This window comes from Solanum pennellii, chromosome 4 (assembly GCF_001406875.1).
Source record: "Solanum pennellii chromosome 4, SPENNV200".
Taxonomy (NCBI): Eukaryota; Viridiplantae; Streptophyta; class Magnoliopsida; order Solanales; family Solanaceae; genus Solanum; species Solanum pennellii.
The window spans coordinates 69,584,527-69,602,733 of record NC_028640.1 but is presented as its reverse complement, the minus strand read 5'-3'; the positions used below and the strand labels follow the sequence as shown (position 1 = coordinate 69,602,733).

The 18,207-nt window shown below is 29.7% G+C and overlaps 1 protein-coding gene across 3 annotated transcripts; it reads left to right on the top strand.

Moving 5' to 3' along the window:
- The first annotated feature begins 2,501 nt into the window (after positions 1 to 2,501).
- LOC107017807 (type IV inositol polyphosphate 5-phosphatase 3) lies at positions 2,502 to 16,448 on the top strand. Of its 3 annotated transcripts, none has more exons than XM_015218078.2 (12): positions 2,502 to 2,641; positions 8,097 to 8,178; positions 8,262 to 8,424; positions 8,634 to 8,699; positions 9,322 to 9,394; positions 9,503 to 9,607; positions 10,114 to 10,978; positions 12,090 to 12,274; positions 13,258 to 13,366; positions 13,993 to 14,135; positions 14,900 to 15,134; positions 16,106 to 16,448. In XM_015218078.2, exons 2-12 carry the CDS (start codon positions 8,143 to 8,145, stop codon positions 16,127 to 16,129), a joined length of 2,004 nt encoding a protein of 667 aa, XP_015073564.1. In that variant the 5' UTR covers positions 2,502 to 2,641; positions 8,097 to 8,142; the 3' UTR covers positions 16,130 to 16,448. The 3 variants fall into 3 exon arrangements, with proteins under 3 accessions (XP_015073564.1, XP_027772594.1, XP_027772595.1); XM_027916793.1 differs by having other exon boundaries at positions 2,503 to 2,641; positions 8,307 to 8,424; XM_027916794.1 differs by lacking the exon at positions 2,502 to 2,641 and adding an exon at positions 7,701 to 8,005 and having other exon boundaries at positions 8,099 to 8,178; positions 8,307 to 8,424.
- Positions 16,449 to 18,207: the final 1,759 nt, after the last annotated feature.

Genomic DNA, 18,207 nt, shown 5'->3' with positions numbered 1-18,207 from the left:
CTTTTACATGTTCCAATCGTCAATTTTCTTCTTTTTCAACAGTATTGTGAGTTGAAACTCTACCATCAATCTATTGTTCTAAAAATTAGAACCTCCAAACTCTTAATTCTGATTTCTAACACTTACTTTAATTTCCTGGATCTAAATATTATCCATGGGAAATACAACTTTTACACCAAAGTTGTAATACTCATTAATTAGATTGAAGCTTACTCAATAATATGAGGAGCAAATTTATAACAAATATTATCAGCCACTAGTTTAGTTAATTAGCTGTACTTAATTTGGTGTTATATTCTTTAGCAACCAAACATGGTGGTTACACAAAGCTCTGACTTTATGCAACTTTCTTACTCCATACGAAAGTTTGTGGCACACATTAATACGAGTAGTGGCAGAGCAATTAAAATATCGTTATCTTTAATTAAATATGTTTTATATAAGTATGTTTGAGAAAATTCAATCAAAAGTATTGTTCACAAATTTTATTTCAATTAAATTTTAATATAAATATCAAATGTCAAATAAAAAATAAAAAATAAATAATCTTAACCAAACTAAGCCATTATATAAAATAATTTATCAAAGTAATATATTTTTCTAAAATTTCACAAAATTAGTATAAATGTATTTCACGGTAACGTTTTAGGATATATTTTTTTAAAAAAAAACTAACAGCATTAGGTTGATATACATAACTCATAGTAACGCTTTAGGAGTAAAACGTTACTGTGAGTAACGTATATCAATCTGACGCCATCAACTTTTAAAAAATAAAATATATCCTAAAACGTTACTGTGGAATACATTTATACTAGTTTTGTAAAATTTTAAAAAAACATATTATTTTGGTGAATGGCTTTATATAATGGCTTAGTTTGGTTAAAACCTCAGATATTAGTCCGAGTAGAATATCTATAATATTGACAGATTTCTAATTTTCTTTAGTTGTTAAATTGTTTTCTTGATAATATAATCACTACAACGAATAAAGTATTGTACTTATTTCATTCTCCAAAAAGATAAAGAGTATTATTTAATTTATGTATTGGAAATATTCATATTATATTTTATTCTCTCCAATTCAATCAAGTGGTGCCAAATAGAGTTAGTTAAAATGCCTAATAAATAACCACCGTCCTCAATGCGCCATATCCTAGAAAAGAAATGGTTGATTCTAATTTTTTCTCCATTTTTATATTACTTTGACTTTTATTACTTAGACAAACTTTTAAGAAAAAAATTTTAATTAGAAATATATTTTATAAAATTATTAATATTCTAAAGCTCTAAAATTAATTATTATTATTTTATATAGTTATTTAATATTAAAATATATAAAAATAAAATTCTCTTAATTTATTAAATAAATTATTAATATAAAATATAACGAAGGGGGTGCATTTATTTAAACATCAAACCGAAAAAAAAATTAAAAGAAACTTTCACATATAGCAAACATAAAAATTATATGTGTATGTTATAGTTATAGTTTGCATAATTGCGCTCCATAACAAATTTTATGTTTGCTGTGGAACTTTTGATTTGTATAATTCGCTAGATACATCCAATTTTATATAAATTGTTTATTTTTGTATAAATTCATTTATACATTATAATTTGTATAATAAGATTTGTACTTGTATAATGATTGTAAGTGTATGTATATATTTATATTTGTGTATAACTTTTCTCTCGCTTTATGCAAACACAAACATATTTTATACCAAAATGTATAAAATGATCAATTGTATACCCAAAATGACTAATTATATATCAAATTAGATTGCATAAATAAAATATTTACTGCGAATTACAAATAAAATAAACTATATCTATAATATTTATTAATTTCATACCATTTTTCCAATAATTAAAATAGTATCATTGTCCACTTTGGGCTATGCGTTTGGAAAACATCACTATCTTTTTCAAGTGGTTATTTGGTTACTAATTAGATAAGAAAGTATTTAAAATTTTATTTATAACTAATTAGTTATGTAGATATTAATTATATAAATATCAATTATTTCATTTTTAATTCACCTAAAAATAATACATTATACTTCTTAAAACCTATATTATTAATTGTTAATCAAATATTAAAGGGAAACTTACATAATATACTATAATAAAAAAATATTTATCATTTATAGCAATAATATTTTTTCTTCACTTGATCACTTTTAATTCATTTATAATACAAGCTTAATACATATTACAAAGAACAATTTTATTCACATATAATACAAATTTTAATGATGAATAATACATTTATCACATATTTTAATACACTTATAATACAATGTGACAATTTTTTACCAAACAAACATAATATATTTCAAAAAACAATTATAATTCTATATATTGTATACGTAATTCACTTTTAATATCTTCATCTCACATAATAAAAAGGGCACGTGGCTTGATTGTGTTAGATGATGTGATGTATAAAAAGTTAGTCTTTTTTTTTTTTTTCAAAAGGAAACTTCCTCTATAGTAGTAGTATTTAATATCTTCATCTCACATACAAAATAACTTATTTGAGCCACTCATAAAGCTTAAAGCTCAGAATTAGAGAAGCCATTGAAGAAACAAAGGAAGAGACACAGAGAAAATCCAAAATACTTAGAAAAAAAAAGGTATGTTCTGTCTTCATCTACAAAGTAAAAAGAAAAAAATAAAATTGGATCATACAATTTTTTTTTTAAAAAAATATTTTATTCTTGAGTTTGCTACTTAATTATAATTGTGATTGGTTTAAAGTTGATTCATTCTTTTACTAATTAAATAGTAGAGCTTTTGAGTAATTGTTCTTTGATAGTACTAATTACGTAATTATTCTTGCAATTCTTTTTACTTTAGATGAATCATCAGCTTTATGGTATATACTCCTTTTTGGATTTTTTTTTTATATTCGAACTAATTTAGATTCACGCGATATAAGATTTTTAAAAAAGAGAAACGCTTCTTATTTAAGAAAAAAAATATTCTACCACATCTGTTGATGGTATCATTTCTGGGTACACTTTGCATAATCTCATATTCTTTTTTTATTTTATTTCTCGTTTGTCTAACTACATTTGCTAGAAAATGTTTTTTCTTTTTAATATATAAAAAATTCAACAAAAAGACTACTTTTGGTAAAAGTGAGGCACTTCTTTTCTATAAAAAAGATCAAAAAAATAAATACCATAAACTACAAAGTTGTCTCTTTTTCTATTTTCATCTATTTTTTGTTAATTTTTTAGTGGTAGTATATTCTAATTTTATTTAGAAAAAAGTGGGCCTAGATTTTTTTTTCTATCGATAATAAAGTTGTACTTGACATTGATTTCGCTAATAAAATTTGTAAAATGCTCCGCACTAATTACTAGGACCCCCTCTTAATCAATATTTTAACAAATATAATAACTTTTCAATTTTAATTAGTTCTTCATTTTTTTCCTATATAATATTTTTTTTACAAAAAACCCGGGGTGAAGAAAGGGTAAATACAAAGGGATTACGAAGTAGAGAACCTTTTCTTTTTACAATTTAATCAAAAACAAAAAAAAATGGTATTTTTCACCAATTTACCTTTTAAATTTTTTCTAATAACTGTATGTAGTTATGTATCTTATCTATCATTTCCAAATTAACAACGAATAAATATTTTTCATTACTTTATAATATTTATACTTTTAAAATAATATTCTAAAAAATCAACTTATTTTATTTTAATTTTTTTGTGAATTAATAAATAATTTACAATAAACCTTTTAAATAATATGAAACGGAGGAGACGAGTATCTCATAGTTTACAATAACTCTAAATCAGAAATAAGGAGATGTGGACTTGAAGGAACCTTTTAGTTTTTATAAATTATAAATTTTTATTTTAGTTTATTTGTCGAAATTCATATTTTCATCATAAAATTAAATATAAAAATTTAAAATTTAAAAATTGCATAAAAATCTGATTCATGACTTAAAATATCTACCAGGCTATAAAAAAAATTCTTGATAAAAAAAATTATTTATTTAACTTTCAAAATTTCAACAATACCTAAATTTGGACGAAATAAATAGCAATGTGATGAATTATTTTTTACCTCAAAGTCGCAAAAGACGGCAGCTAGTCTCAAAAGTTTTAAAAGAAATTATTGGCTAAAAATAAAATAAAATCTCAATATTAGCCACAAAAACTTTATATCGGTATTAGGTTGTGTTTGGATATTTTTCCATCCTCTTCAACCCAAAATCTATTTCCAGTCAAGTATATATAAATAGTTTATTTAAATTACGCAATAGTGTCATTTTTAAAATTCAAAATCTACCTATCATTATTTTGCGTTGTACAAAAAAAAAAAGAGAAAATACGAAAAATTTAAGAAGTTCTTTAGTATATTAATGAGATTTTGTTTCTAATTGTTTTTCTCGGTGACAGTGTCGGAGCCAGAAATTTTATGAAAAGGGTTCAAAAATTAAACAACAAAAGCTCTTTTTAAAAAGGAGAAGAAATTGTTGCAAGTGAGATTTGAACACGTGAGCACTGATTCATTAAAGATGTTTAAACTCACATTCAGAAAATCTTAAATCACTGTTCGATGAGTTGACTCAATAAAAAAATTATATTTTATAACGCTTTTAGCCGACTCTGCGTAGACATTAAACATTTTTGGCTGTGTGTATTATTATGATGTCGTTGGGCTTGTTCTGTATTATATGCTCACATTATTTGTCAAAGTTGTAGCATTACATCCATAAAATAGTAGTCGTATTTTATAGTTAGGATTAATGTACCACTACTGAACTTGTTTCTGTCTTTTAGCTAAATTTGGTTTTGCTTTTATGAAAATATTTTTATAATATAAAGTTGTTATTAAGTCCCCTTTTTGAACCATCTATGGCCAGATGGTTTGTGACTTTTTGTTCACATAAACCAGAACACACATACATAATAATGAACAATACTTTCTTTAATAAAATAAATGACAATATTATATCGATAATCTCTTAAATTTTCCATCAAACTTTATTAAAATATTTGAGTTGTTATCTATTTTGATTGAATAAAATGATAAAATGTTTCTATAGACATTTTTCATTATGATCTGTTTTGATTGAACATGATGATAAAATTTGGCAAAGTTTTTGTTCTCTGTGCGTTTTCAAGTGTCTTTAATTATATGCATTAATCTTAACAAGTTATTAATTTTTTAACTTTGTTTCAATCGGTGTTAATGTGTATAATTGAAGAAACCGCATATTTTACGCGATTAATTATCGCGTTTACCAATATACATAGAAGCATTTTAAAAATTTGTCTAAGATAATAATTATGTATTCTACAAAAGTAAATAGATGGAAAATTGTGTTTTTATTTGTTGAATAAAAAAGTTGTTAAGTTGATGGGTTTAAATGAGTTTGATGTTGTATTTATTGTTGAGAATACAAGGTAATAAAAGAGTGTTCTCCTTGGAATTTAAGCTTTTAGGTTAAGGCAATCATATATTTTAACATAATATCAGAATAAGTAGAAAGATTTTGAAAATTGAATTTTATCGTCATTCAGGAGGATAAAAAGAATTTTTACATGCTTGATCATAAACGAAAACAATTAATTTACATATGAGAGAATGTATTAAAAAAACAAGTGTAAGAAGATCGTTTAATACACTAACTTGAGAAAGATATCCACAATTTTCGGAAGACATCGTGTTTTCATAATTAGGTGATTTTTTTTTTATAATTTTCTATAAAATAATATTTTCTTTGTCCCTAATTACTTGTTCGTTTTTTTTGTTTTAGTTATCTCTAATTACTTGTCTATTTTAATAAATTAAAAAAGGACAATAAAAAAATTTCTATTATGCCCTCAATTTATCACTTTGAAAAATGTAGAACTTCTTAAATTAATTAATTCATTTAATAATAAATAGGAGTAAAATGATAAACTCACTATATCAATCATTATTTTCTTAATAGGTGTATCAATTCAAAAGCGTACAAATAATTAGTGACAGAAAATACTTTTTAAAACATTTCAACTAACCAAACATCAAAAAATTTGAAAAATTATTTTCTAAAAGAAATATATTTCCTCCTAACAAACACACCAAAGAGAAAAAAATGATAAAGAACAAAAAGGGATTTTCCATATGACCTAGTGGGGACTAATCATGTGCACTAGAAGTCAAAGGACCACTTCTATTATTTTGAGTTTACTTAGATTTAAAAAATGATTTGTGATATCGACCTATTTTTTCTTGGATCAATTTTTGTCATACAAAAATATTAGAAAGGGATGGGGATCACCTCCAATACTTTGTTGTCCACTAATATTCAATGCATCACTAAATTTATAACATATAAATAATTAAAAATCAATAGTTTAATTTAAATAAAATAGCAAAAATATAATAAAACAATATAACATATTTGTGAGTTTTCATCGAAAACCTCATCTTTACTTATTTTTTATCACCCTCCATACGAGGGGTTTATCGTTAGTCTCATTGGCATGACCTATAGGAAATAATAAAGATGAGATAATTTATATTATTTGTGCAATGCGTTGTCATATTTTGTTATTGCTATTTATATTTGAACTCTATTTAAGTTAAATTTAACAATTAATTCATAAGATATCTAGACGGTTAATTTTTTAGTTATTTATGTGTTCTAAATTGTTTAATATTACTGAACACAGAAGTACTGAAGGTGGTCTCATGTTTATGAGAAAAAAAGACATAATTTACTCGTTGTAATCTATCTTAATACAAAAAGGAAAATTACATAAATTAGTATATTTTAATAAATAATTTTTATTTTTAGCAATACTTTTTATTTATTACTATTTATAACAATATTATGTTAAATCTGCAATATGAATTAAAAGTGAATTATGTATGCAATATATATGAATTATAATTGTTTTTTGAAATATATTATGTTTGTTTGGTAAAAATTTGACACATTTGTATTCTAAGTGTATTAAAATGTGTGATAAATGTATTATTCATCATTAAAACTTGTATTATATATGAATAATAAATTATTTTTGAAATATGTAATAAACTTGTATTATAAATGAATTAAAAGTGATCAAATAAAAAAAAATATTATTACTATAAATGATAAATATTTTTTTATTTTAATATATTTACGTAAGTTTTCCCAAAACCACATAATTTGGTTTATCAATATTGATTTTGGTATCCTATGCATATAATTTAACTATTGAGTACAGGTCAGAAACTTTTTGTATAATTAAAATGCTATCAAACAAATAAAACAGCTGGTTTTTAATGATCATATTTCAATATTGTTCCCCTAAATAAACAATTCTAGTCTTACTATATCGAACATTTTTTATTTTTAACGGTAACTGATTAACGTAAATATTTCTATTTTAGATTATTATTTTTTGTTTATACATTTAAGAAGTTTTTTTTCAAATATAGCTTTTGAGACTGATGAAACATAAAACCAACGATTAATGTTCATATAATTTAAATCATAAAACTTTTCAATTTGCTCAAAAAAAATCATAAAAACCATTTTTTAAAAAATAAAATAACCGACAAAAAATCCAATAAATGCTCTCTATTTTTAACAAACAAACACCCATCAGTATAGCAGATAGCTGAAACTAGGACCACTTCATTAATGTGACACATATCATATAGTAATAAATGTAATATAACAAAATACAAATTTCTAGTTTAACCCCACGTCTTACATTTTTTTAATATCACGCTGAACCATTACTGATTAGTAGTGCCTCAGAGTTAATTACAATATTAATCAAATCCCATTACCATGTCACAACCATTTATAGCCATCAGTCTTCGTTATTAAATTAATTAATCTCCTCCACCTTCCTTAATTATCTTAATTGAATATACCTTTCTCCCTAATCCCACCGCCAAATTTATTATTATTATTTTTTTTAAAAATAATAATAATCAGATTATACAGCTCAAATACCGTTGCAGTTTCCACGACGCCATAGATAGTGGTCGTTACTCGTTAACCCATTTTCTTCTTCTTCTTCTTCTTCTCTACTGTAAAACTTTTCAACTAATTTTCTTCGTATTTTTGTTCTCCATAGATTTATTTTTTTCTTTGAATTCATTGAAAAAGTGAAAAAAAATTATGAGAGAGAGCTCAAGGCAACAGCATCAAACTCAGGTAATTACGATTTTTTTCTGTTTTTTTTTTGTTTTTTTTTTTGGTGTATTTTTTTTTCCTTATGTATAGATGAGGAATTGCAGAGAAGTTGGGCTGAAAAATTGTGTTTCGGTTGCACATGCCTACAGCTTTTTTGGCCGCGAGTGGTGATGCGTAAATGGCTCAATTTTAGTGCTAAGGATTCCGATTACAGTGCTGACCCTGACTCTGATGTCGGCTCCGATTCCGGTTCCGATTCCGACCAAGGTTAATTTTCTCGCTTTTATTTGAAATTGTATTGTTATTGTGCATCGTTTAATTGAGCTGTGGAAACAACCTCTAGCAGAAATGTTATAGCGGGAGTTTAGTGCATCAGTATGATCTTTTTTTAGAAAAATTGTTGTTGTGCTCTATTAGGTTCGAATTGGTCTATTTTCAGATTTGCTGATTTTGCTGTTCCGTTTTGTGCTATGTAGAATTCTGTGACTGGCCGAGGCAGTCGGGGTTGAACGATGCAAAAGACGGGAAAGTTGGAATTGATGGTAATAGAATTGTTTGTTGCTCAATTTAGTTTGAAATTTAACCAAAATGTTCATTTTCTTCTTTGGTAGGTTTTTCTGCTGCTCTTTGATATATCTTTGTGTGGTGATTTTGCTACTGCTGCTCAATTGTTTGTTCCTTTAGGTTTTATTTTCTTCTATAATCCACCATCCCAAATGAATGATGGAAAGGGTTATGAGTACAGAGTCCACAAACTCAACGCGATGATTTTCGGTGTAGATTGCGACATGGATTTCTTAAACTTTTAAAAGTAAAATTTCCATGTGCAAGTCTCATTATTTGATAGGTACTAATATGCAAAAATTTGTGAAATAATTTTGGTAAAAGAGTCTCTAGTTGACTTGCAGATACTAAAAGTTTTACATATGGTGGGACAAAGGGAGTATAAGTTAAAGAGTCTATAAAGGATCATATAGGGGAAAGTGTTCTATATTTGATATATAAGGAAAACGTAAAACAGAAGGATACCGGAAACACGTTTGAATTGCTTTTTTAGTCATGAATCTGGGTTCTTGACATTACCATTATTATCTTACCTAATTACTTCAATCATACTTTCATTACTATACTTGGTTAAATTGTTGTTGACCTTTTATGTCTCAGATGCTCTTCCCAAAATAAGAAGGCGAAAATCAGAAACATTTAGGGCACAGTATATTAACGCTAAAGAAATTAGGTATGCATCTTTTGTTTTGACTTTTTAATCCAAAAATATTGTTTGCATATTGGCATGTGGCATTATATTTGTTAAGCCATAAAAATTACTGAGTTTGGGTGCTTCCAGAGTATGTGTTGGCACATGGAACGTTGCAGGAAGATTTCCTCCAGAAGATCTTGAACTTGATAGCTGGTTGGATGTTAATGAGCCTGCTGACATCTATGTGATTGGGTAAGTATCTCTCTTTGTTTGTGAAGTCCAGATCTGCAAATTATGCAGAAAGAGTGCTGTAGATTGCTCTTCAAACAACATAGGTAGTGCAGAAAATTGCTTGGGCAGAATGACTTTTACTGTGGTAAGTCACCAGTGTCAGTCACATCTTTTTTGTCCGAGGATAAGTTAGTCACTACTCATTCTTAATATCGAAATTTGAAGGGATGCAAGTAAATATTTGGTCTAAAATGTGTAATGTGTCACATTGTTCCTGTATTTTACTAATGATATTACTCTGTAGAAGTTAAATATGTTCATCCTACAACTTAATTCCTCTCCTTCAAATTTGCACTTTTACCTACCGTCAGGTTCATAATTATATGAGGATGCATGTTCCATTAGATGGTAAAACTCCAATCTCATGTACACCATGCATCACACATACATCAGAAGTTAATTTGATGTTTTGGTGTTGTTTATTAAGGCCTCTAAGTTATATTAACTACTCCTACTTATGTCAACAGATTTCAGGAAGTTATACCTTTAAATGCTGGCAACATATTTGGTGCTGAAGATAACCGCCCAATTTCAGTTTGGGAGGACATCATTCGCGAAAGTCTGAATAAAGTCTCACCAGTGAATAAGTTTAAATCCTTTAGTGATCCTCCTTCTCCATCAAGGTTTAGGCCATCTGAAGATGCCCCTGATATAGAAGAAGAAATCGCTTTTGAATCTGACAGTGGAAGTGAGGAGGAAATTGTCCCAATAAATGAAGAGTGCAATGACTTTGTTGAAATCAAGGATGGATGTATCGTGGAGGATCATACGATTGTGAAAAATGATGTAGCTGTTTTGAACAATACTTGGGGTTTGGAGCCAATCAATGAGGAGTTTCAAAAGCAATTTCCTTCTTCAAAAAAGCTAGACAGGCTGAATTGCTTTAGACCAGACGAGGAGGAAGAAGAAACAGGAGAATCAAATTTACAGTTTGCCAAAAAATTGACAAAAACACTTAGTGGGACAGAAAGAATTGGTCTTTGCTGGCCAGAGAAACCATTGGATCTTCTGGGCCAACATGTTTCAGAAAGACCTGGTTCCTTCAAATCAATGAAATCATTTAAAGCTTCTAAATCTTTTAACACTTACAGTTCTTTTAAGTTGACTGTTAATGGTCAGAATAGAACACAATCAGATGCAAATCTGCTTGCAGGACTAGACCTTGAAGCTTTGATTAATAGGAAAAGAAAACCATCTTACGTGAGGATTGTGAGCAAGCAAATGGTTGGAGTTTTTCTTAGCGTATGGGTTCGTAGGGGCCTAAGAAAGCATATACAGAATTTGAATGTATCTACAGTCGGTGTTGGAGTAATGGGCTACATAGGTAACAAGGTTTGTTCTTTAATAACTTTCTTTGTGATTGCTTTTGATAGCTATTTGAACGAAATGACATAATTCAGACTTCGTTTTAATAGTTGGAACTTGGAAATGAAGAAATATCCCTATCAGTTTTTATTTTTTATGTTGCACTGCATTTCATAGATTTATCAGTAGACAGAAAAACACATCTAAATTATCAAAGGATTAGAATATCAGAAGATGCTTAGGATAATCATAACATCATAGATATTATTGATGGTATTTTCTCGTCAAATGTATCTATTAATCCTTGAAGGCTACTAGTAGATACAAATAAAATGATGCCCTATGTACAATCTGTGCTTAGTTTCTTACATTATTTGTTTCCTTTGCACCAAAATGATCTTGGATAGTAGTATATTTAGGTCAAAAAAGTAAATGAGATCCATAATTGGGATCACACTGTTACATTTCACAAAGTTAACAAACAGATAGGCGCTGGTCATTTGAATCCAGATTTAGATGCTGTCAATAATTTTATTCTTTAGAAAATGGTAACAAGTTAAAAATTGTCAATTTTCTGTCTATTGACTGGTGATTATATTCTGGGATTGCAGTTGACTTCCTATAACCTTGTGAGTTAAATAGACATTATTTATCATTAAACTAGGTTAAACTTTGCTGACAACTTTGCTTGTCCATGCATAAAGGCAGTTCCCCTTTTAGTATATATAGGTCAAACTTTTCCAGAGGACGAAATAGAAAGTGTGGTCTAACTTTAAGGATGGAAAGAGGAACTTCGACTCTTTATTCAACTTGTGACAAAACTTCATTGGACAGTAATCATCTGGAACTTCTGTGTAAGTTGGTTACTTCCAACTTTGTGATGAAACTTCAGTATTTAGCAGGTTTTCCCTGCCATACTCACCTTCTACATAAATTTTAGATGATTCCGTGTGAACCTTTTGACATTTGCTTTTATTGTTTTTGATGGCACTGTTAGACGCCTATCTTAGTATAGTAGATGCTATTGGAGAACTTTACAAATTCATTTTCTTAAATCGAAAAATACATGTAATTAATTGCAATTTGAGGAAGGGGGTGCACAAAATGTACGTTACTCATCTCTTACTCTTTTCTTCAGGGATCAGTATCTGTGAGCATGTCAATATATCAGACTTTCTTTTGCTTTGTCTGTACTCACCTTACATCGGGTGAGAAGGAGACAGATGCAGTCAAAAGAAACACTGATGTCCATGAAATTCATCGAAGAACACATTTCAATGCATTTTCGTTAATCGGACTTCCTAAGAGCATCCATGATCATGAGTAAGTGTCTTTTCCTATTTAGCAAACATTTCTGTTAAATCTGCAGAATTATAACCTTTCTTTCTTTTTAATCAATCATGGATTTTGCTCCCTCTACCAAGTCTCATTTAGTTAGTGTATTTACATGTTTTTCTCTGTTTATGACTTTCACGGGGGCTATTCTTGGATCTCAAGGAAAAAGAATGTCTTTGTCAATGTTGCAATTCTCGTATTCTTTATAAATCAAAGTGTCAAGTCGGTGGCTGGGTCACGAATAAATAGAGTAGAAGTATGCTCAACATCCCTGTGTTACAGTAGTCCCACTCTCAAGTCAAAAAAGACACTGAAAACCGTGCACTGAAGAGTTAAGCTTGTATTAGCTAAAAGAGGCTTCAATGATCCTGGGTTATTTTGAAGTATCATTGTTTACTGGAGGCAGAGGGAAGGAAAAGATGTGTAATCCTGAAATAATTTTGTTTCCATCTCATGTACTGGCTCTGGTTCAGTGTGGTTCTCTGATGCTATATGGTGCACCTAGTCTTATACTCATTGTTCTAACTCATTGTTCACATTGGAAAATGCATGTACAATTATGCTTCTTTACACCTGGATGCTGACTTACAGCTTCTTCACCAACTAATACGTTGAAAAAGCTTTTAATATACCTTTTGGAACATCATGTGTTAAAGAAACTTTTTCCTCAATCCATGTGTAGCCTGATATTCCGTTGCAATTGTCCTGCAATACTATAAACTCTTTGGTACTGATTATGCTATGTGGCCATGCTTTCATACTTATTTCATATTGTGACTGGAGTCTATTGATGGTGGTTGAGGTTTTACTCAATTTTTTTTCATCTAAACTAAATTGAAATTTCCGTATACTGGCCTTTTCTAGTTATCAGAACTAAGACATTCCACATACAATCCTTCTGATGTTATAGACTTTAGGCCCATCTCCTTCTTGAAATGATTCAGATTAATGACAAGTTTATACTGTTGCAGGCGAATAATCTGGCTGGGAGATCTTAACTATCGTATTAATTTGCCATATAATAGAACACGGGAGCTGATTGCAAAAAAGGACTGGTGTAAGTTGATTGAATATGATCAGGTAAGTGTGGATACTCTTAAACACTAATTGCTTACTAACTCACTGATTGCAATTGAATTACTGATCAGTCAATGTTCCTGGTTGACTTATATGCTGCACAAACACTTGCAGCCTCGCCCTCTTATACTTCATTTAGTGGCTCAGTTTGAGAAGTCGCAAACTGTTGATGTCTTTTGTGTAGATGACTTCATGATTTCTGCAGGAACTGTTCATTTTGTTATGTTTAACTTCCATGACAACTGCATATGATCTTCCAGTCTCCTATTCCACCCCAAAAAGTACATTATCTCATTTTGTGCTTGTGCATCTGGAAAGAAATATGGTGTGCAACAGACATCTACATTAATTCCCGCAACTAGTGGACTTAGGATTTGCAATTTGATGGACTACTGTGAATGATAAAAAATAAAGAAAGAACAAGGCCTGTATTATAACATGTTGTGGCTAAATTAATTAGTTATTAGTGTTTACGATCGTTTTCAGACATCTTTGATGTAGTAATGTCCATGAAAACATAACTTTGAGCCCAGAGTAGATGGAACTTTTAACGTGTTGAATTGATTTGAAATTGAGAGTATAAGAAATTTTATACTGTGATGATAACATATGTTTTTCTATTTTTGCAGCTCAGCAAAGAGTTCAAGAAAGGTCGTGCATTTGATGGGTGGTCCGAAGGTACTTTAAACTTTCCGCCGACTTATAAGTATGAAGTAAACTCAGAAAAGTATTGTGGAGAGGATCCGAAGGCCGGGAGACGTAATCCAGCATGGTATGTAGCTATTATTATTGTTAGTTATAGAGCTTAGTGGATGTTCACTCATTAGTCTTTGTTCGTATAGCCCAATATCTTAAAAGTTTGGCTTGATTCTAATCTATGATGCGTACAACAAATCAATATATTTATGCTGCTATTTGGAAACAAACAAAGGAGTAAATTCACCTTATATCTATTATCCCGAGGCTCTAGCATATTCATCCTATACTGTCATCAATATACGTTTTGTGGTATGAAAATACCATGTAGTTGCACTTGCACCATAACTTGCCTAAATGGAATTTATGGCCTGGCTGCCTTGGCAACATTTTTCACATGTTTGAAGAATCCAAAGTTTTTGGAGAGGGCGGAAATTGGTCTAGAAGGGTGGGAGGAATATAGTCAAAGGTGAAAACCTTGATATTTAGCTGAAAGTACATGCTAAATTGAAGTTGCATAATGCCAACTGCACTCCCTTGCTTGTGCACAATAAGCATGTCATCTTAATGTCCATCTGTTGTTATCTAAGTGATGTCCATACTTCAATCATCAGGTTCTCCCATCAGATTGGCAATTCATATGTTATGATCAGTAACTCTAGATTAAGCGAGCTAGTTTGATTCTTCTTTACTCTTATTTAACGTCATGCACAGTGAAACTCAAGCTAGTTTAATTTTTCTGTACTCTTGTTTAAAGTCATGCACACTGACGATTTCGGTTACCAATTCTTTTACAACCAATACTATTTAGATGCAATATTTGAGTTTCTTGTTTCTCAGGTGTGATCGAATCCTATCATTCGGGAAGGGAATAAGGCTGTTGCGTTATGGAAGATCTGAACTTAAGTTTTCAGATCATCGACCTGTCTCTGCCACATATATGGTAGAGGTTGAGGTATTTAGCCCGAGGAAGTTGCAACGGGCCCTCACTTTTACTGATGCGGAAATTGCAAAGGAGGAAATTGTCACAAATATGGGATTAGAGAATGGAATGAGCCGATTCATATCAGACCAGGTTTGTTTTCCAATCATATGTATGAATTTTCAAAAGAATAATCTTTTTGGTGCATTTATTTCGGACAAATCTCGTCACTGAAGCAGATAGAGGGTCAGTGAACATCATAACCAAGGGAGTCATTTCTATTAGTTTTAGTCTCCTATACAAGTATTTAACTTGCAGTCTTGAGGGTTTGAACTTATATGAGATGACTATCATCCATCTTGGTTGAACAAAAACATTGGAATCTCAGTTGCGCCAATTAATTTAGGATTTAAATGTAGTAAATAGATATATGGGAGGCAATGTTACCATGCCATTTAAAATTTCCGGAGTTGTCAAACTAGAAAGAGAATATGGTGGAAAGAAAATGCTACAGTTTTGGATGCAATATAATGATCTCACATAAAACTACATTAGTCCTGGCATTATCAATTTGATATTTTGATAGTCTATTATCTGATATTATTTCTGGCATAAAGGTTAACAACCCTTATGGTGGTATAAGTTTTTGTGATATTTGGAAAAGTGTATGGATGCTAGATATTAAAAAAATGACTGGAATTCCAAAGATAACGGACGTCTCAAAAAATCTTTGCAGTTGTCAAAACCATTTGTCTTCAAAAAAATAATTTCCCTTACTCTCATGTTCTAATTTGTCGGAGTTGTCACATGAATCTTATAAGCCAGCCGTGAGAATCAGTTGTATTGGAGAATTGAGATACTAGCTAGATGTAGTTGTCTTCCAAGTGAAAGCTATCATAAGTAAAGAACATCTTTAGACTTTGACTTCGAGTACAAAGAATAAGAAGTTAGCACTACTACAGTAAACGCCATGCAACTATATGCATGTTCAATGGCAATCAAGAAAGCGAGCTGTCATCCTATTTTGTTTGGAATATCAATGTTGTTACAAGTATATTGCTTTTGATAGTTTCCAGTCAATGGTGAGAGCTAAAAATTTCTAACATTTCTTTTTGTTGAAATAGGGTGAATCTTGTTGGATGCGGTAAACAGTTGAAGAGGCTGAAAGATGGAATTTCCAGGACTCGCGATTTTTCATGAGTAACGGTTCTGCATATATTGTTTTAATTTTTTATTCTTCAATCTTGATCAGGCAGGCTGTATATTGTGTTTAATTAGGTGATGCATATGTTTACTGTATATTGTTTGTTGTTCAGACTTGAAAGTGAGTGAGCTCATTTTTGTAGTCTTCCTTCTTAGTCTGGGCTTTTTCCAGCATGAATTTATGAAGCAGTTGTACAGCAAATTAGAAATGTCCCCAATATTGTTTAACAATACTTATAATAGAAACGAGTTTGTTAATGTCCATCTCCCTATTCCATTCTCCTCTTTTTACCTTGTGTCATGAAGAGCTCATCTCATATTTCAATTTTCCTCCATTAAGCTAGGGTTTGATATGAAAAATGTGTAAACATTATTCTCAAATGCTGCTTATTCTTTTCTATTTTAATTGATTCAAATATATAGATCCAAGAGTAACAAGTGAGTTTCCTCCAAATCAATAAAAATAGAATATGGACATGTATGTAATGATCCTCCAAATCAACAAATGTATATATATATACAAGGCCAAAGATCAATTTACGACTTTTCAAACATGGGTGCACCAAGAATAATGTATTAAGCAAGAATTGACCCTTAGTCCTCAGAGTCAAAAGCTCAACATTTAAAAAACATATATACATAAAATATCTAATTTTACGTATAGACCACAGACTCCGATGGTCTATTTTTCCTCTTTAAATTCACCTCGATTATATCATCGTTTCATCAAAGCTACCATCAACTCAATCGAATCACGTGTATCTTCATTTCAGGTTGTATTGACATTAAAATGGGCTGAGATGTACAAGGATTTATGGTTTCTATTCCATGCATCCAGGGTGAGCCGATACGCCTAGAGTAGTAGTCAAGAGTAGTTTGCAAGATTTTTCTAAATAAGTAAGTTTATTTTTAATTCTCATGTTGCGTTTTTCGAAAGTCAATTTAATTAACTTTCAAAGTTAAATTCGATATTTTAAACAAAAAATTTAGATATTCAAAAATTATACAAAAAGTACTACAAATTGCAATTTTTTACGTATGAATATGATGAAAAAAATACATCATAAAACATAAGATAACGTTCTCATAAAAGTAGAGATAGGGAGTAATAACGATCTTTCGGTTAGTCTATTCTCTTTCCTAAAGTAGCTAGGAGTTTGCCAAATTTTTCTAAATAAGAGTACTAATTATCTTTCGGTTAGTCTACCCTCCTTCCTAAAGTAGACAAGAGTCAGTCAGAATAAAAGTAAGAGAAAAAACATAAATTCCCTCTTAAACTTGTCCCGAAAAATCAGTTATACGCTTAAACTATCATCGTGACCTATTACACTTATACATTCAAACGTGAATTTTCTTACCTCATAAAACTGATGTGGCAAAAAAGAAAAGAAAAAAGCTAGACGCGTCAATTTGAAATTAAAGTAAAAAGAAAAGTTATAATCATCTCTCCCCCCCCCTCTCTCTCTTTCTTCAAACTCCATCCATTGGCCTCTTCTTCTTCATTCTTTATTTTCATCACACTTCTTTATTTTTTTATCACAATCTTGCAACACATTTTTTTTTATTCACAATTTGGTTAATTTTCATAGATTTATTAGTGAATATTTGATTGATTATTTCTATCTTTTTTTTTTTACTTTGTTAAAGAATTGTTGATTGTTAATCAATTTTTTATTTTGATGGTAATAGCAACTTTGTGGGTTTAGTGATGATGGGTGGCGGGTGAAAAAAATTAAAAGAGGTAATTGAAGGTGGTGAAGAAGAAAAAATTGATATTGATAATGGTGGTGGTGATGGTGTTGGGTGACAAAGAAGAAGAAGAATATAGTGATGGTGAAGAACAAAATCAATAGTGGAGGTGGGGGCGGATATGATTTTTGGATGAAATGAAAATTGAAAATGGGTGAATTTAGTGATGAACAAGATATACTTATTAGAGAATTAAAAAATCAATTAGGAATTAGTTAGAGTAAGAGAAAACAAAAACTTATAATTTATGACATGGCACAAACGTAACGTCGAT